The sequence below is a fragment of the Anabas testudineus genome, chromosome 17 (genome assembly GCF_900324465.2).
Source record: "Anabas testudineus chromosome 17, fAnaTes1.2, whole genome shotgun sequence".
Lineage (NCBI taxonomy): Eukaryota > Metazoa > Chordata > Actinopteri > Anabantiformes > Anabantidae > Anabas > Anabas testudineus.
The window spans coordinates 6,511,060-6,531,867 of record NC_046626.1 but is presented as its reverse complement, the minus strand read 5'-3'; the positions used below and the strand labels follow the sequence as shown (position 1 = coordinate 6,531,867).

Here is a 20,808-nt window from a genome sequence, read left to right as displayed (position 1 = left end):
CTTCCTCGTTGGTAATGAAAATTACATTCTGATCCCGATTCAGAAGGTTCTTTGTGACATGGAAAATACCTCTCCCATCACTGACACTCCGAGGCTCTGTCTGTGACGTATTCATAGGGAGAGTGCCCGTTTGTCTCGACCTGGGTGACATTATCCTCCAAGTAGGCACACATGATGGCCTAAACAGCCATGCGCTGGTAGTGATGAGGCAATCGTACTGACCTGGTGTTCGCAGAAATGAATTGTGTCTTAACGCCCTAGCTCCTTTTAGAAGAACGGGTGTCTGCAGGAGGAGGAGGTTGATGTAGGTGTTCTGTGTTTGCTGAGAATATTACTGTGTAAGAGTTGTGAAAAAATATATATCTTCTCTTTTAGTGTTGCTTTCAGAACAGGCAGACATTGCACCATTGTGGGCGGACAACACTGTTGACCTGTGACTGGTAAAAAATGTTGTGATGTGATGTTTGATTTTTGTCCAGGTTTTTTTTTTTTTATTCTCTCTAAAAGAATTGTGCATCACCTCAGCAGAGTCAAGCTGAATGGAGTAGTATTCTGGGTGCCCGGCCCCTTTGGAAAAATATCTTTTTGAAAGATAAAATCTCGGAGGTTCATTGAAAGTCAGAAATGCAAAAATGTACATGAAATCACGCTTCTCTTATTGTTACAACAGAATCATGTTGCAAAGGCCAAGTTATTGAATCTGATGATGATCCTGAATTCCCCCTTTAGGGATTAATAAAGTTTATCTTATCTTATTGACATAATGCACACTAATGGGCACTCCACTGGCACTGTATTCAAATAAGAGAACTTGAAAAGACTCTTAAATGCACGAAAGAAAGAATGGCACTTTAGATCACATTCACTCTCACCACACTTGCTCACAATGTCACACAATGTCAAACAGGATAATGTGTGCCCGCTGCTCGATGTGCAGCAGCTCTTTTCAGGCCAGGGAAGGCTGAAGGCCTCTTTCTCCAACAATGGCCATCACCATGCCAACAGGAGCAGTGCCAGCCGTGGTGCCAGCTTGGCACGGCCCCCATGTTTGCAGTGGATGATTCAAGGGCATTAAAGCACAATGTGGGGGGTTCCAGTTTATAGATAGTTGTGCCAGAATTCCCACCACAGTCCTCTTTGAAACAGCCTGTCATTTACTGCTCTCTGCTACTTCTCTTCTTCGTGTGCTGCTGGCCTGAGCTACGAGCATTAACAATCCATCTTCTGAAAAATTTGCCTTGCACGCACAGACGCATCGGTCATGCCTTAATGTTCTATATTTACTCACAAGCAGTACATTAAAAAAAAGCATCAAGTATTTCGCCACAGGTCTCCTTCAAGGATCAGTGCTGAACAGCAAGCGTTTGCTGCACTCTCATTAAGGATTGATGATCCAGAAGAGATAATAACATCTTTGTTGATTTGTTAAATTGGTGCCTGCCATTATGTATGTTAAATTAATGTTGTAATGAGTGATCAAGAGGCATGTGTTTGTCATTTTAATTTTTAACCACCTGCAGCTTAACATTAAAATTGTCATCTCTGTCTCCTCGCCTTGCAGCGCTCGAAGCAAGTGACTGTGATGAGCTGTCGGATTGCATCTGAAGTACTCCACCAAAGACTAATATCCACTCCTGACCTCCTTTGAAGAACAATACTTGATTCAATCAATGTTTCAGTCTCCCCTGGAGGGAATTACTCCTGAGCAATAGGTGGACCCTCAGAAAAGAGCAACAGTGGACCATGTGATACTTGACCTTCACGGAGAGAACTCAGGTACACACCAGAAGAGGAAAAATCTGATCTGAAGCTGCTCTCGAGCGGATCGCCAAGCTCATAATTCAATCATCTTTTCCTGTGTTGTTTAGCAGTACTCAAACACCATGGGCCAGCGGTGACAGATCACAGATTTACATGCTGGATCTTCATTTATTGAGGAGTACCAGACACATCACTATGGGTTTGAACACGATTTTCTCCACCAAAGAGTGACTGTGAGAAAGACTGGAGTCGGGGGAATCGGACACCGGGTGTTGGGAGGATTAGCTTGTGTGCTGCTAACCCATGGTGGATCTGCTGTGAGCAGGACAAGGGACTCAGCAGTGGAGGATGTCAGCAGAGGCCGAGCTCCAGCCGGGTGTCAAAACCAGCCAGCGAAAGGAGTCAAGGAGGATCAAAGGTGTGTGAGATTTGACCTACCAAACCGCCTTTATAACAATAATTCTCTGAGATGGATTTAGTCAAATATTAATTAATTTAAATAGATATTTGTCTATTGTTCAGAGACATGTATTCTAAAGATAATCTGAAAAATAAAGAAAAGGGAGACAAAATTTGCAGCTTTCCAATATTTCACAGACATTGAACATTACTTTCAGCCGGTTTAGATGGAGTTAAATAATACTGGGCTACATGGAAACAGGCTTCACTCGGTTAAAATCCACAGAGAGAGACTCCCTGTCCCCTCCCAGGGATCCAGATGTAGCAACAGCTATTCTGTGTAGCCCCGGGGTTCGGTAGCGCCATGATTTAGGTGTCATGGACAGGGTAATTCACACCCTGTCGCTTTGATGAACAGCATAAGTGATGTAATAGAAGGAACGTTCTACTGGGAGATTGAAATAGGATTGAATTGGCTGAGAGGACGAAAGAAGAGGAGATACAGAGGCAGAAAAAGTGAGATTCACAGGGAAGGGGGAAGAAAGTGGGTAAGAAAAGGATGTTTTTTCATTTGCCTTCCCTCTCTTCATCTTTTTCTTTCTCATTTCTACCTACATGAATAAAGCCTCTCCAGTTAGTTCGGTAAATCTGGCTTCTGCGGGCTAGCTGTGACAAGGCAGCGGGGCCAAGTCCTCTGTGGCTGTTTCACTGGCTCTGTTGGCTTGCTTAGATAAATGGCTTGGCTGGAGGAGGCCCCATCGATTTGAGTTAAGTGGAGGCGGGAGAGCGGACGCGAGGGGGCTATTACACATGTGGCCGTGCAGCTCATCAGGGGGGCTATCATCCCCTGACTTTACCATGTTAATGACATGTGCTGCAGGGACCATTGTCACAGTAACCAAAGATGCTATTTAGATCTATATAAATGGAAATGGGGCGACATAAATGCATGCAGACTAGTGGTGGTTGTGTGTGAGGCAGCCTGGGCCAGATAAGAGAAAACTATTAAGGATCAGGTCGATGACACATAGAGAAAAAGCACTGTTTATTTTCATGTGGACGGGACGGCGAGGATAAGGCTGCCATTAGTTTTATACTATTCTTGTCAACAAATCCCATGAAAGACCAAAACCAACTATGTGTAAATCCGTTCTTCAATATTTCATGATTTCTGTCAGGAACGTTTAAGTCCAAGCCCATCAACTCATACTAAATCTTTCAAGTCTGGTCACAAATGTATTGAGGATTTCACATCGCGTCTTGTAGGTCACGTGACAACTCCAAGGTCGGCCATATTGGACGTGTTGCTATTTGTCACACAGTTTGTGGTCCTGACTTCATCAGCAATCTACGATTACCTTAAAGAAAATGAGCATCTGCTGTGTATCTGTTAGGTATCATAACTTACATAATATCTCCCCCACCCTGCTTTGTAATTCTTGCATCAAAGCTCTTGTGGGCTTTTAATTTAATAATACTTTAATTTATATCATAGAGATGAGTTCATTACAACATAATCATACGAATAACAATCTTTATCACAATCTCGTACATTTCATAATGTCTGACTGATAATAACATACCAGGAGAGACATTTCCTTCAAGATATTTCCTCTTACAATGTACATTTCAACAAAACAACACAAACAAAATGCTTCAAATGCCAAGCATCAGCCAGTTACACTATGCTGGAGTATAGTACATTTTTGGCCGCTGTATTCAGCGTGTGGATTAATGCATATTAAGGGCTTTAGTGACCATTTACAGAAGCAGGGCAGCTTACATGTTGACTCTAAATAAACTTGCGTGTGTTGTTATGATGTCACTAGCAATGATGTAGCTCTTGTTGTTTGGCTGCATAAGTCATTAGTTCTGTCACAAGGCTACTTGTAACATTGGGCTTTATTTAACTTGTACTTTGTGTTACTCACCCTCTCACCATAAGTGCATTCCTCCCAACTCGTCACACTCCACATTCATTATTTTTATGCCATAGTTTAGACGACAAGATTCATTTATTCCACTGCTCTCATGTCTTTAGACTGAATAAGAGACCCAGGAGACTTCACGAAGCATAGCCAAGATGAAGACTGTAAACAGGAGAAAACAGCTGGCTGTGTCATAAACTTACCTCTTAAGCTCACTATAATTAACATATTATATTATATTTAGTTATTATATGAGGTTGTGGCTTCACAGGGCAGCTGCTGCACCTGCTGGAGCTAAACAAACTAGTCACCCAACTCTTGCGCTACAGTTACCAGATGTCTGGGTGGTTTGATTCCTCTTTTACATTCTCTCCTTCTGTAATATATTCTGAACTGATAATAAAATATAACTTAAACATTTATGATGAGATTTTTTACACCCAGTATACATATTCATTGTTTTCAAAAAAACATTTGGAAAAAGTAAACCACCTTGCAGCAGACTCGGACTACACATGGTAAGACCATCCTGTCCTCTGCCCTTTGACAGAAATACTTTACAGGCGTGACTTATCTCCATAGCAACTGTTGCTCTCCAACTGTAATCTGTACACAAAATAAGGTTCATTTCAGAAAGAGAGAGACAAGGAATGGAGGACATGGAGAAGGAGAGAGGGAAAGAGACACTGAGACAGAAGAAGGTAAACAGGAGATTACACCAGTCACGTCTCGTACTGAATGTCTGACAGTGGAAGGATTGTAAGAGGCAGTGCAAATACTAACCATCTCACTCTGTTCAAACACTATTTCCCACATCAGACAAAATCATTTTCTCGTATGCTTATTCACCTGTTTCATCACACTGCCTCAGCACATCAGCGAGATAACAGTATTGTGGAGTCCCTATGGCCTCGCCTACCATCACCCTGCACACATCTATACTTACGTGTAACTGTAAATGAGTGGTTTCTCTACTGCACTGATAGTGCACCCCTCGCACCCCTCGCACCCCGCAATCACGCTGTAGCTGCTTTAACCATCAGACACTTAAGCAAAGCCGCGAGCTTGTGTTTTGTGCCAAAGTTGGATGAAGGACATCTGACATCAGTTTCTATTGGATGAGGGCAAATGTACTGATGTTAATGTTTGAAAATGTGTATCAGTGTGTAAGCTGAGGCTTATAAAAATTAGGCAGATGGCACGCTTGGATTTTCCTTCCACTTACATCCATTTTCTTTACTACTGCTTAAATTAATCAGTCCTCTGTGCTGTCAGGACCTTCCTAGTGTTTTTTTTATTTAAGGGACATCAGATGTCCTGTGCATAAGCACAAATTATAATAGTAAATATTGTATATTGCATGCAGGCAAACACATGTCACAGTAGGCATAGTCATACCCTCTCATTAAAGCTAACGGGATGGTGTGTGTGGCCTACTGGCAAACAGGGGCATTAATGCAAAGACACAGGCAGACACAGATACACACTCAGAGAGGTTCAAAGGTTAAGCTGCCTAGATGCCCGGATCCTCAACAAAAAGTTTCTCGTTGCCAAGTCCTTATATCTGGAGGGGCGCATCTGACTCTCCATCTGTTGCCATCTGTCCCTTCACTGTCCCCATTCTAGTGTGGCAAGGAGGAGGCTGCAGCACTGTGATCAGAGACAAACCCTGAAACAGTATGGAGCAGGGCTATCAGTAATTGTTCTCTCCATGGTTCTGGTGCCGGGCCTGCGTATCAGGCGTGGGATTGTAGCATTTGACTTGACGTCTTCAAATCTCAGCTCCTAGTCAATGGCATTCATATTTATAAAAGGGGAAATGCTGAAATCAAATAGATGCCACTAAGGTCCAGATTCTAACCTGGGACGTACCTACCTCAAACCACCAGGGATCTCAAAAAGCAGGCATGTTGTGCCATGTGTAGGACACAGTTAGACGCAGACTAACAGTAGACAATACTTTAGGCAACCCTCTGTCAAACAGATTATGAGCATCAAGCTTATGGGCCAGAAATACTGTGAAGACCATTCAACCTTGGGTAATTGTACATCCAGAAAGCCAGAGGAATATGTGTCACCCACTCTCACACTCACACACACACACACCTTCTCCCTCTCTCTTCTCCTTTCTTACAATGTGTAACAACATGAAACAGCATGCCCCGCAGCTCTTTAGTTTTCAAACACAGCATACTTGCCCGTCTTGATCTGAACCCAGAGCACGTAATGTACGAGTTATGCCACTGTGTTGAGACTCTCATTGGGTATGCAAGGCCTACTTTTTTAAGGGATCTGTGCATAAACCTCTAAATCTCTCCTGAAGTGTTATTAGGGGAAAATGGCACACTGTATGTAAAGAAACAAATGGCACAGAACATCTGGTTAAAGCTCATCTGAGAGAGCTGCACTGAATTGGACCAATCGTGTTTGAAATGCAACTGGAGCAGCATGCATTTTACATTATATTGCAGAGTGTATGAGTCAGTAAAATCAGCATGCAATGCATAATACTCTATGAAAAGTTTACAATCACTGTATGAAAGATGGTTTGAATCAGGTAGAGCAATAATTACTAGGGCACAGTTTAAGCAGTAACACTGCATGTTGCAATCATGCATGGAGCGATGTGAAAGAAACCTCTACGGTTTATCTTTTTAGTCAGTCTGTCAGCGCCTGAATGTTCATTTGTCTACGCAGTTGCAATTTGCCAGACTGCATCTGCAATGTTCAGAGGTGCACGGTGACTCTATGTAAGACTTGTTATCCTCTGGCAAAGAAAACAAGTATGAATTAGACCCAGATTTGACTTTCACTTGCTTCGAGACTTTAATGACTTCAGCATCTTCAAGTCACCCCCTCCCCCATTTAGAGAATTGTGCCCTCATGAATTAGTGAGAGGGTGTGCGTAGCCAAGACAAGCGCTTGCATTTAAACTAAGGTGTTTTTTTTTTTTTTTTTTTTGCTCAAGCCCCTTAATTTTCTCCTTTTCTGGATTTGCTGGGTTTTTTTTTTTTTTTGCTATTTTTCCTTGGAAATTGCAGGGATGGAAGAAAAAAATCCATTTGTGTTTGGGAAGATGTAGCGTGGATCATGTGTTTTTTCATGGAATAAGCTCATTATGGTTTAATATGTCTTGGAGTGCAGCTTGACAGTCTCTGTTAGGGATAATAAACATTTTCCTCTTAGCCAGCCACTTAAATACACCATCGACAGATGTACTGTACGGGCTCATGGCCTAGAATTAAGTGAGCAAGGGGCCTGAAAACTGGTGAATTCTCCAAGGTGCTGGTGACCTTGATTTGAAATCCTGCTATCTCTTCGTGTAAATGTGTTGGAAGCCGGTGTTGCGATTAACAAACCCCCCACAGGTTGGATGTTTAATACATTGTAGACGCACAAGACAGTGCTTGAGGCTTGCACCCACATAATCAAAACAGCACGATGACAGACAGCGCGGAGACAAAATGACAAAGGTGTCGATGTCAAGGTGGTGTCAGGGCAACTGCCGACAGACTGACAGACATAATAATGAGCAAAGCGGATGGGGGCGAGAAGGGGAGGGAAAGACAATATGAAGCCCGAGGCCATCCAGACACACACTTGCAAACGCCTTCCATTGTCTCCCACCACCTTCCTGCCACCACCCAACATCCATCACCCTGGAGGGCCATGGTGGATAGTGGGTGAGCACTGGACCGAAATGATTTATCTCAATAGCACCCATTCAAGCTGGTTTGTCTCCCCCAATAGCACCCATGGGAACTGTTGGAGTGGGTGACGCGCAGGAGAAAGCACCCCCGCGCTCAGCCACCCGACAAACCTCCACCCTTGCTTTTGTGTGTGAATGCCCCACAGTGCCCTGTGATGGGAGACAGTAGAGTGTTGTCAGTGTTCTCATTTAGTCCACTGGCTTTGTCCAACCTCATTTTCAATTTCAAGTTCAATTTTCTTTCAATCTTTGCTCGCTGCTGCTAATTTGCTATTCCTTCAGCATTTCCTATTCCATAAATATTTATACCAGGCACACGCAGACACACACACACACACACACTGTACCTCAAGCATCATAATCGCTCTCTTTCATTTTCTCCTCCTTACTTCTGTTCTGTTTCTTCGTCTGTCTTTCTCTCCCTCCACAGGTCAGGACCGCAGTGAGGCGGGGCTTATCAAGCGTTTCCGTGGCGATGGCGTGCACTACAAGGCCAAGCTTATCGGGATTGATGAGGTGACAGCGGCACGTGGCGACAAACTGTGCCAGGACTCCATGATGAAGCTGAAGGTGCAGACCTTTGTGTGTGTGTGTGTGTGTGTGTGTGTGTGTGTGTGTGTGTGTGTGTGTGTGTGTGTCTGCGGGGACATCATTGAGCCTCTTCACTCATCTCAGATTTGGAAAAGGCATGTTCGAGCATGTCTGTATTGTCTGTTCAATGAGTCATGGGAGCTGTCTTGTCCTGTATATGACTCACTGAAGCTTTGCAAAGAACTGACCAGATGGAACAAATAATAGTCCAACCACATTACTCTGTAGCTCCCTGTCGTGTATTAAGCTACTGTAAGGTTGATCTTAGTATACCTTGTGCAGAATAGTAGCAGCTTTATTCTTTATTTTCCCTCTAATAGGCTGCTGTATTTTTAGTATTGCTCAAAGCCTGCCACATTTATTCATACAGCTTATTTGACCTTGGAGGCAAACTGGCTTCCTATTCTGAGACACTTAAAGCAGTATATCACCCCATTTTGTCTGCTACTTGTATGTCTTCTCATGTCAGTCAGCCTTCTATTTTTACAACAAAGTTCATGGCGTTAAACTTGTAGCACACATATGCAAACTGTGATAATGTGTCCCAGATAATATTTGAGCCAGCATTCTTCACACAACGCTGCAAATAAATTGGGTCAATGCAGCCACACAGTAAGTTGGGGAAAAAAGTGCAGTGATGGTGGATGAAAGGGTTGAGGATTCTTGATTCTTCGTGTTTTGAAGTACAGTATGCGTACTAAAATTCAATTCACTGTTTCGTGAGCTCCACCATCATTGGAACTGCTTCCCAGAACTGCTAACAATGCTCTGTGTTGATGCAGTAAAAGGTTTTAGCAACACTAAACTAAATATTATATGTTGGATGGAGCTTTCAGGCCATTAAATAATGTTGTATGAAATTTCATTGGGCTGGTGTAATAATTAGTTAGGTTGTTGCCAGTTGTCAGCTATGTCAGAGATATACTTTTGCTCTATAGTTAGTTGTGAAAGAGGAAAAAATGCCATTCAGACTGTTTTAAATACTGAATATTGTTCTTAGAGCCCAATGCACACAACACCAAGATGTAAAACCTGATACTGCTAGTTATAGTTGCAAAGCAATGATTGCACAACTGTTAGGGTAGTTATCTGTCACTAGAAGTTCTATGTGACATATTACTGAGAAATTGCATGCTTCCTCTTCTCAAAAGTTTATTCTGTACCTTCTTAAATGTCAGCTCTGTTTACCGGCTACAAAGTTAAAGGCAGGGTATACTTCTCCCTTTGTTGGAGAAAAAAGCAGCACATAAGCATCTTTGCAGTAGGTAGCTACAGGATAAATCCTTCTCCAAAAGAGGACGTATACGCCTGGCTCTTTAAGTGCTTATCATAGATTTCGCTGGAGCTTAAATGTGTGGGAAGCCCCACGAGAAGAGCACTATAGCCAGAAGGCAAAGCCTCTCATCTCCTATATCCATTTCAAGTGATATGTCCAATAAAACAACTTTTTCGCTGCCTCCATCTGACATTTCATCAGTGCCCACCACATGACTCCAGTAGCCACCAGCCACCAGTCAATGGAGCAGTCGATGCAGGCCTGCTATTATCTGGCCAGTGGATAGAGGAGGGGATGGGGTCTCTATTGAGCTGCCTTGAGGACTAATCCACCAAATGGAGAAGCCAATGGCTGATTGACAGCATCCATTGACTCTCCCGCCCGCCCGCCTCTTCCTCATTTACTTCGTCTGTTTCTCATCCCTGTTACTTGTTCTGCGCTTTATCCTTTTCTCTGAACCATTTCCCTCTTTGTGCTCCACTTATCCCTCCAAATCTGCCCCCTCCTTTTCTCATATGAATATAGAGTATGTTTATGTTTGCAAAATGGATGGATATTTTTTCTTTAACATCTCCCTGCAGAAGCAACTTAGCCATGGTTCTAAATGTTAGCTGGGCTTAAAAAAGAAAAGGTCTCAGATGGAGGGTAGCTGACGTGCAGAAGAGGTCGACCACTTGTCAGCGTAGCTGGGCCTGCAGTTTTGTAAGACATTTTCAGCACAACAGGCAGATCTCCTCTTATCTCTTCACCTATTTTCCCTTCTTCTCTCTTCTCTCACAGGCTTTGTTTTGTGAAAAGCAAAACAAGCACAAAGGTTACATCAAAAGGAACACAATGGAAATGTTAATTGTTTCCTTTATTAGAGTCAAGAACATAATCATAAGAAAAAAAGAGCTGCTGAGATGCATGGGAAAAATGTACTTCAAAGGATGAACCGGTTGTTCAGTCAGCATCACGCAAAGTTGCCGTAGCGAGCTGGTCAGACAGCAGCGCTACCCATCCTGTCAGCAAATCTCAATTCATTGTTGTTAGCAACCACTTTCGTATGTCACGTTGAAGTGCAGTAGACCTACTTCAAGAAAATGGAGAGAAAAAAGGTGCTTGGAAAATAATAAGACTCGCTGCACGAGGCGATGTGCAAATTCCTCTGAGAGTGAAGCTTCAAGAAAACGCACATGAAAGAACATCATGTCCTATAACACCTTATGTAACTCCTGTCACCCCCTTTTCCCAATCTTCTCCCTGAATCACCCCTCAATCTCTCCCGCCCCCACCTCCCACTGTCACACTCACCTGAGTCGGAGGAAAAGTAAGCTCACGGTCCTTCATGCTGAGTTCACGTCCTCTCATCTCCTCATGTCATTTCCTTTAATCTGCAGGGAGTGGCTTCCTCGGCACGTTCCAAAGGAGAGCACAAGCAGAGAGTCTTCTTGACGGTCTCTTTCGGCGGGATCAAGATTTACTGTGAAAGATCAGGGGTGAGTAGCATGTCAGCGAGCGGGCCCGTGGCAAAACTGCTCTGTGAGGCCTCTGCCAGCTGCTGTTCTCTGAACCTACAGTATAGGACATCCAGAGGGCAAACACTTGCACAGTTCACTTCACAACGGCTGCCAGGGCGCCATCTTGCAAGCCTGGCTGGCACGGTTGACATATTTAATACAACTGTAATACCTGCACAGAAGTGATTCACAAGGTTGGGCTGCAGTACCACTCTAAATATCAGTGCAAAACAAGCAATAACATGCTGTCTATAGGAGAGTTTAGGAGAGAGAACTTGACGGCATTAAATTGCAGGTCTGAGTTGACCCTGAGTCAACTGGTTTAATATATACCCTTGCATGGTTAGGGATATGCTGCAGGAACTACTTCATATCATTCAGGGCCTGCATGCTCGCTAATGACAGCACAGTGAGCAATAGTCTGGTGATGTTATGAGACGGGCTGTTTCCACCTCCATGCTGGCTTCCTTCCCCCTGGCGGAGTCAGAGGCCTGCTGTTCCATTACAGGATGATCGAGGGGCTCAGCTCTCCCCCGTCCTGGGGCGTAATATTGGCTAGATAGGCCCACTCTGCTCATCAGCGCTAACTGATAATTAGCACTCAGTTCCACCCCTTAATGATCATTGCCGCTAATGCTAATTACACCACGGCTCCACCTCAGCTGTCGTTAGGACTAAACTGATAATTATGCAACAGCATTTGTCCCATAGGTGCTGACCCCTGCCCCACCACAAACCACAAATTTTCCAAAGAAACACCCATCTTTGATAATATTTCTTCTCAAAATGACTGATGGTAACAGTGGAGTGTCTTTTCGCCTGTAATGAAAAAGAACATTAAGCCTCCCGCCACTACCAACCAGCACACCAGCGTTTGACAAGCTCATTTGTTGTTTTGGAAATCATGCCCCCTAATGTTCTTCATTTTATTTACTGATTACTGGCAGTAAATAACTCTCCACACTTAATATCCCTCCTGAGTTATTATGGTGCAAATAGGGATCACTCCGGCGCAGGCGGCGTCAGCAAGCTTTTAGATGGAAATACTCACTACGTTAAGCTGACATTATTCTCTGCTGAATCGTGCGGGCAAGTCGTATTAGTTTTTGTATTTTACATTAATCTGAGGCGTTACTAGCAACACTCCCTGCTGAATATCAGCTAATATTCAAATAAAAGCTCCTCCCCAGCGCCGCGGCTTATCTCCACTAATGGAGGAGCAGCAGGTGGGAGTCCCTGAGTGACAGCTGAATAAGGCACAAACAAAACAAAAAAAAATGTTTGTTTTTTTTCCATTTTAAAAAGAAAAATGTTTCCTGTACAAACACATCTCTGCCATGTAGGTGCTCATGCATCACCACTCAGTCCATGAGATTAGTTACATCGCCAAGGACACCAGGGACCACCGGGCCTTTGGCTATGTCTGCGGGAAGGAGGGCCACCACAAGTTTGTGGCCATCAAGACGGCACAGTCGGTGAGTGCTTCTTTGATTCCTTGAATCATCAAGTGTCAAATACTTAGTTTGTCAAGTCCTCAAAAACATTAGAAAAATAGATGGGAAGCCCTAAAATAGAGGGCCAACCAAGATGCCCTAAACCTAGAACCAAGACAACAATAACAGTAAATTTGCTTTTAACTATATATTAGCTATAGTAACTATGAACTACTCAACACCTCTGGTGGTAGTTTATCAGTTATATACATTAACATGAATCTGATTCAGTAAAATCTTATTATAAATTAGTGGAAAGATATTTCCACAGCACAGTGAGCAATATTCTGGTGATGTTCATAAACTGCTTAAAGGTCACTCGCCCTAACAAGTTGGCATTGTGCTTTTTCCATCCAGGCGGAGCCTCTCATCATTGACCTACGTGACCTCTTCACGCTCATCTATGACATTAAACAGCGGGAAGAGCTGGAGAAGAAGGCACAGAAGGACAAACAGTGTGAGCAGGCGGTGTACCAGGTAGGACACTCCAAGTCCCCTTTTCTTTTTCATTTCATTTTATTTATTTATTTTTGCTTTTTTTTCTCAGTTTCAGTTCCCATTCGGAGGCGAGATCACACATTATAACTCAGCCAGAAATTCATTCACACAACAGAAATCTTAACACTTTCGACTCCTCTGAAGTGCATCTTGGACTGTACTTGTATGCATCATTGATTTCTGTGTTGAATATCTAAATATGATAGAAGTGCTGGTCTAGGTGCTTTTTTTTTTCACTCGAGTGACAGGAAATAGACTGTGTGCGTTGGTGTGTCTGTGTAATTGCATATCACACTGTCAGTTTGTGATGATGCTTGGCTGCAGACAAAGATGAATGTATTTTTTGTGTGCTGCTTTCAAAACCATCCTCCATTTATTTTCTAATGAGACTGTGAATGCTCAAAAATTACTGATAAAATACAAAATGTGTAATCTCCCTTGTGTCCCAAAACTGAACAGACCATCCTGGAGGACGAAGTGGACGATCCAGTTTACCAGGTAGGTCTGTGGGCACACACAGCCAGACCGAAACACTGCTGACTTTGACGCTTTTGTAGCTTCACTGGTGCTGTTTTCACTCTTAAAGCTCGGAATAAAAGTAATTAATCCTTGACTTAAGTATCTTCTCGAGTCACTGATCTGCTTGCATTAATGATTCATGATATTCCACCCTTCCAGTAATACACAGTAAACCATCCTAGTGGACAGTTTTGTTCAACCATTCAACTTCCATTTGCCAGTGCAATGTTGTTTTTAAGTTGATCTGTGTCAATGTTCTGATTTCTTCAAAAGACATGTCCCACCTTGACTGGTTGTTACCTCCCCCCTTCTCTTTATTTGCCTTGTGCATTTATTTGGCTGAACATAATTTCTTTTTTCTCTGTGTTTGCTCACACTGAATACAGACAACACTAACTCTTACTCTGAATGCTATGTTCAGTGGTATGTCCAACCACCTCCCAGATCACCTGTGTTCTTTGCTCTTGAAGTGTGTTTTGCATAAAGCCATTCCATTTTGCAGCTTTCAATTTATGTTGATGTTGGTTGACAAAACTCCAGACTGTGGCCAGAATCTTAAAACGAGTAGTCTGACATTTTGGGAGATAGCGTTTAGTCACTTTCTTTGAGAGCATTAGATGATGGGGTATATACAGCTCTCAATGATTGCTGGAGATGGAAAATGGTTAACTTAGCTTAGCAAAAAAGACTGCAAATGTGAGGAACTAGTTCTCTGTTTCTCCCTGTTTGTGCAAAGCTAAGTTAACTAACCACTGGCTAAATACTGGATTCACCTTACATGAGTAAGAGAAATATGAATCTTCTCATCCTACTGTCAGCCAGAAAGAGAATAAACACATTTCCCAAAATGTTGAACTATCCCTTTAACCTTGATCCATTAAAGTATTTATTTTTGTCGACATCAGAGAAGATTCATATGTGAGGCTACACTCACGGATCTCAAGTGAATATTCTGACCTCTGGGTCACCTCAGGTTGCCGATGTTGAAGGGAGACCTCCACATTGACTTGAACTGCTGCCTGACCTGTTATACTTGTGCTCTTTCCTCTTCCCACCTCACTCGATTTTTTTCTCTCTCTCTCTCTCTCTCTCTCTTCATTTCCCCCCATTCCTCTTTCCCATGCCCCATACTTTTATTCCTGATCTCCTTTCATTCCCCTCTTGACGTCACCCTCACTCCCCTGTGCGTTCATGTATTCTCATCATGTATATCCTCTCGTTGTATCTCTCCGATTTATATCCCTACTTCTCTCTCTGTCTGTCTTCTCATCTCATCATTCTCTGCTATGCCTTGCCCACTACTTCTGTTCTGTAGTACATAGTGTTTGAGGCTGGACACGAACCCCTGCGTGGCCCACAGTCAGAGGAGAGCGTTTATCAGGTACAAAGACAAGCATTGCCCCGTTTTTTTTTTTTCCTCCCTCTTCACACCCTGTGATAGATGATAATAGTAACATTACTAACAACTTTGTAGCACGGTTTTTAAAGAAGTGCAGATTGGTTTTGGAGATTCAGAAAGAAGATCAAACTAAGGTGTCTGTTTTAATGTGGGTGTCTTCTGTGGCTTCTTGATAATAAAAAATCTTCAATTTTTTTTTGCCACTGGAATAGTTTTGATGTTCAGGAGCAGCAGTAGCATATTAATACAGCTCTGGTATGGAGCTAGGAGATTGGGACGGTAAAGTGAGGCTGATATCACTGAAATAAAATTATGAACATCAGTGGAATATAGATCCGTGTTGTCCTCTGGATCCAGCGCAGGCATGACAGACTCCACCATTAACAATGAGATCTACTCAGCAGCAGGGTAATTACTCAATGTAAATACAATTGGTGAAATATCCCGACCATAGCTGTGTCAGTTATATACTTTTATATATCCAGCACTTTGACCTTTTGATATCAGACCAGTTGAAGGGCCAGCTAGGGCTCCAGAGACCTGTCGTATGGTTTAATCCTAGCCCCCCCACCCACCCTACCCCTCCGCCCCCCCCCCACTCCTCCTCTTGCTCTTTTTTGCCTCTCTGTGTCTTGCGTTTCCTCTGAAGATGAAAGATGCAGAGAGAGAGATTAATCACTTGCCATGCCATTTGATCTCAGAATGAAACAAGATCAATAGACTTGGGGAAAACGTAACTGAAAGTTAACCAGTGAAGGGAGCAACAGGAGAGACGGGCAGCGAGGTTAAGAGCAGCACAGACTGTAGCTCGGATAAATGAGGACAAAGTGGACGTGATGCAAAGAGCAGCGCTGAGGCATTTTTTAAAATGTTTTTATATTGTCAGACGAACCAGTTAAGACATATTTTATTAATAGATGCACCCTATCTTCGTAGAATTTACATCATTTCATCGCTAAAAAAAAAGATTCAAATTACACCAAAGAAACCGAAATTGATGTAGCACACTTTTTCTCTTTCAGTAGACGTGTTTCAGTTCTTGTAAGCTCTTTTTTTTTTTTTTAAACACACAGCTTGTAACAAAAAAAAAAAAAAAAAAAACTAAAGAAAAAAGATGTTGCTCTGATACGTCTGTTTGAATCGACCTCCAATCCAATGCAGGTCCCAACCAGTCAGCAGAAGGAAGGGATCTATGATGTCCCAAAACGCCATTTCATGACTGTAGGTGTTTTTTTATTTTATTTTATTTTATCATTTGTTTCTTTACTCTTCTACTTGCAAACCTCTCTTTAACATCCTCTTTAAGGAAGCGCTGTAAGCCCCTTTTAACAGTGTCAATTTGTATTATCTTACTCTACTGTGTTTAATGGATTTAGTATACGTCCTACAGCCCACGGGCTCGAAAACACATTCCAAGTCAAGAATCAGTGAGACAGAGGTCTGTGTCTGTGTCGGCTTTCTGTGATGGTGCAGACGATGAAACAGAGCTACGCTGGTCATGCCGAGCCTGGCTGCAAAGATAAGTCTAATTGATTGGTCAGCCGAAGTGAGACGTGTCGGTGATTTCGAAGAACATTAGACAAATGCAGTGCTGAATCTGAATCTGAAGTGTGTCTCGACCAGATGGATAGACGGCTCGATTCTCCTATTTGACTGGTATGACTAAATAAATGAAAGGGTGGCTGTTCCATCTTCCTTAGAGGATGAGGATGAGAGGTTTGTAGGTGGGGTGGGTGTCGGTTTGAGCTGCATGCAGTGTAGTCATGACTACATCCAATCAAGGCCACCAAACACTCATAAAAGCTGGACCTTAATGAATAGCGACATATGTCTCCTCAGTGAATGAGTTTGATCAGAAAACAGCGCAGAAAGCATTTTTCGATTTACCCCCTTCTCATCACACATGCAGTTATATTTCATCCCATCCTGGTAGGTTTTATGAGTTCTTCAACGCCATGCAGTGACCGCGCTATTACTTTACATCTCTCAAATCGCTTATTAAAAAAAAAAAAAAAAGAAATATATAGATATATATTCAAGCCCTATTTCACCGAACATTCACCCAGAGAGAATTTCCACACACATTTTGAAAACAGCCCTGGCAAAGGGCTTCTCCGCTCTTCGCTTGTGTGCTTGTTGCTCAGCATATCAAACAGAGGAACTGTCCCCGGCCCCCCCCTCGCTATCTCACCCGAACAGCCCATGCCAGTATAAGTAGCAGCGCTTCCATATCTCTAAGTGTTACTGCTTGTCTGTTCATTCAGTTGGAGCTTTTCGAGAGCCTCGAGCTCCCCTGATGTGTGTCAGTGCCTGCAGGGAGAGACCTCTGTGTACAGTGTTTACTTTTTTTTTTTTGTTTCCTCCAAATTCTGACTCATTCTGTGCCCCTCAATGGTTCCTAAGTGCCGTGCAAACTTGTTCAAGGAGGACATAAACACGACGGTTATCAGCAACACTGATTGCTGCGATTCCTCCTTTTTTTCTGTCTTTTGTTTGAATGTGTCGTCTTTTGTGTGTCTTTATTTATTGCATGCAAATCCTCTGTGTCCTGTGTGTTTCTGTGCTTTTACAGTGTCTCGTTGTCTTGCTTGCGCATGGCCCCAGTTACATTTCACGCAACTTAGCCATCCCATAGTGTCTCACACACAGCCGCAGTCCCCTGTCCTTCAAGTAGTGTGAGCGGAGGACAGAGGCGACTGGAGCAGGGGGTCACATCTGCCTATAGGGTGAGGTGGCCTCATTGTCTTGGTTGGGTGGTTTCAGGAGCGTCTTCTTTCATTCATTCTGATGAAATAAACACCGTCCTCTGTGTATGTATCGGCTCACAGCGAGGAATCAGCATGATAAAGCGTCCCGGGCTCTCACAGGGGCCCCCTCTTCACCGGCAGATGTAAGAATATCTAATCAGAGCCTGTTTTATAGAAACTGAATAGCCTTTTTACCCACTCAATTATAGCAAGCCATGAAAGATTCATTTTAGATCCATTTTCTGATAATAAAACGAGGGGATAGTTGTTTCTCGCCATCCACAGCACAAACTGCTTTTGTGAAAAGATTTCACTCCCCACACCTACCCACCCATGCAAGCACCAAACCCTATTTGGAAATGAATTCAGGGTTTCATGACTGTGCAAATCTCATTGTTGTGATGTATAACTGGCCTTTGTCTCTCTCTCTCTCTCTCTCTCTCTCTCTCTCATCCCTCGGTTCGTCTCGCAGAATATCAACCACTTTGATCTTTTCGGCGACATGTCTACTCCTCCCTCGGTGAGTATTGTCACAACACCAGCACCTCGCTTTTAAGTTTAGTGAAATGATAGAAGTTGGCGATATGTATAAAATCTAATTTTTTAAAATGTGATGTTGGGACTAAATTACCTGAATATCGGACGGGACAGCAGATGAAAGAGAAATGTGCAGCACAGTGACTTTTAGGTGACTTTGATAGTGGTGACATCTGTACGCGTGTGTGTGTGTGTGTGTGCTCTGCCTCCCAGATGCCCCCATCACCTGCCAACACGCTGGACCCGAGCAGAAGCAGCCGCCAGCAGCAGCAACACGCTACTGCTGAAATGTACGCCCCCTTCAGCCCCACCTCTGTGCCATCAGGTAGCTACCGAGACTGAAACACATCTTCTTCTTTTCTTTTTCTTTTTTTTTTTTACCACTAGACAAAACATAAAAGAGACAAGAAATAAGCTGGTGGGGATGTTTTTTTTTTTTTCTTTGATGTTACTGAAAAACCTTGCCAAGATTTATCAGGATGTGGATTTTATAAAGGCCACGCATCAAACAGCGTTGTGATTATGCTCTAAGCCCCAGAGATGCTATAAAGTGATGTTTCTTAAAAAACCATTGTGGTGGTTTTGCATATTTTAATGAAACCACTGACATTGTGTTTTCTGATAAACACCCACTGTCTCTTAATTCCCATTTACAATATTTGAATATGAAAAGTCAGTGTGATTAGGTATAGGCATTATAGAGGAACATGCTGTAATTTTGAGAATGAATGTGCTGAATTGTAATTACAGGACACAAAATGTATTTTATGTTCATAAAAATAATTTATATTTCCTTCTCCAGCTTTAATCATTTTCTTCCCTCTTCTTCTTTTCACTCCAGGTTATATGACTATGGGGCCTGTGCAGGCGGCCCAGTGGGCGCAGCAGTCTTTTCCCACTCAGGCTCAGACTCTGGCCTTCCCCGTGCAGGGTCCCCTCCAGGTGGCTCAGGTCCTTCCTGGTGGTCAACCGCTCATTTGGAGCCAAGCAAACATCTTCCCTGCCACTCAGCAGCAGTGGGCGGCCATGGCGGCGTACATGCCGGCCCAGACAGTGGGCGTGGGGGGCCACGCCATCCCAGCTGCCATGCTTCAAGGCCTGGTACCTATTACCACCATGTGCCCCCAGGCCTGTGACCTATCAGCCCCTTCCTCAGCCATCACCAGCCCCCAGCACACGGCCGACCCCGCTCTGCTCCAGAGGCAGCTAAGCCTTGGGAAGGAGGGCCTCAGCGTGGACTCAGACGCAGGTGAGGGCCCGTCTACATCAGGGGCAGTAGCAGCAGGTGTGGGACCTGGTGTTGCGTCAGCAGCGGTGAGCAGGTGTGGGACCCCAGGCCTCATGACTGTACCAGACACACTGGCCTGCAGTCAGCTGTTGCCACCTTCAGCTGCTGCAAACCAGGAAGACGAGGGGAGTTGTAGTGACCTTGATCTCTCTAGGATGACACTGAGCCCAGGTACCTCAACATCGCCATCCACCGAATCCCGTAAGTTTTCTCTTTGTATTTTTAAAAATCTCACTTGAACCAATTATTAGGCTTGATAATCCCATGAATAATTACACAGACAAATTCTTCAGCCTCATCTGTAGCACCGATTAAGAAATATTAGCATGCCATAAACCTAAATTAAAACACATATAAATGTATATATAACATAAAAATACAAAATTAAAACTGTGCAACTAAAAACTGTATCGACCTTTAGCGAGACAAAGAGAGTTACGTTTCATTTGATGGTACACAGAATACAGGTGAACAGGTAATGTCAGGTACAAGACAAACCAAAGAGAGGGGACGACTTGCAGTAAAGGTCATGATCTAAATTTAAATCCACTTCTTCTCAGAATAGGTTACGCCTGTTGCAAGCATGATGCTAAGATACATTCACAGGACAGATTAGCATTGAAGAGTTCACCGTCCACATTCTGGAAAAATGCTACAAATCAAAGTGGACGTGTAGTAAAATATTATTCTTTCCTTCTTTCTGTGCGTCTCCCTTCTATCTTGGCAGCATCAACTCCAGCCCCTCAGCAGAGCTCCTCCTCAGACTGCCCCCCTTCCCAGGCCAGTGACCCCCCAACAGATCACTCCCCAGTTGACCCTGAGGGCAGTTCCAGCAACGCAAGGGAGGAACAATCGGTGAGCGCCAGCCCCCTGGGTCACATCCCGATCTATAAGACTCATGGATTTCATTTAACAACTGACTGACGTGACGCTATAATCAATTACCACCACACTGATGATCTGTTCCCAACATGAAATCAAATGAGTCACATGTTATGTGATTATTACGACCAAATACGATCAATTTTGTATTTTGTTTTCTGTTTGTTTTTGTTTTTTCGGAAAAAAATGCCAAGTTAATTAAGCATGAAAGGTCAAACATGATTCAGGTGTCTTGATTAGATGTAAGGCTAAATTAAGTTTCAGAGTAATTATAGTTGTCAT

At 43.3% G+C, this 20,808-nt stretch overlaps 1 protein-coding gene across 3 annotated transcripts in view; it reads left to right on the top strand.

Moving 5' to 3' along the window:
• Positions 1-20,808, top strand: part of dab1b (DAB adaptor protein 1b) — a 36,297-nt gene that overhangs the window by 13,118 nt on the left and 2,371 nt on the right. Inside the window, exons 2-14 of one of the 3 annotated variants that reach the window (XM_026373814.1) lie at positions 1,562-1,776; positions 1,869-2,179; positions 8,228-8,367; positions 11,044-11,142; positions 12,507-12,638; positions 13,014-13,133; positions 13,614-13,652; positions 14,989-15,054; positions 16,234-16,293; positions 18,292-18,339; positions 18,570-18,681; positions 19,198-19,845; positions 20,372-20,499. In XM_026373814.1, coding sequence (XP_026229599.1) covers positions 2,110-2,179; positions 8,228-8,367; positions 11,044-11,142; positions 12,507-12,638; positions 13,014-13,133; positions 13,614-13,652; positions 14,989-15,054; positions 16,234-16,293; positions 18,292-18,339; positions 18,570-18,681; positions 19,198-19,845; positions 20,372-20,499 — 1,662 coding nt within the window. In that variant the 5' untranslated portion in view covers positions 1,562-1,776; positions 1,869-2,109. Of the gene's footprint in view, positions 1-1,561; positions 2,180-8,227; positions 8,368-11,043; positions 11,143-12,506; positions 12,639-13,013; positions 13,134-13,613; positions 13,653-14,988; positions 15,055-16,233; positions 16,294-18,291; positions 18,340-18,569; positions 18,682-19,197; positions 19,846-20,371; positions 20,500-20,808 lie in introns of all 3 variants that reach the window. The other 2 variants (XM_026373813.1, XM_026373815.1) reach the window with 2 other exon arrangements.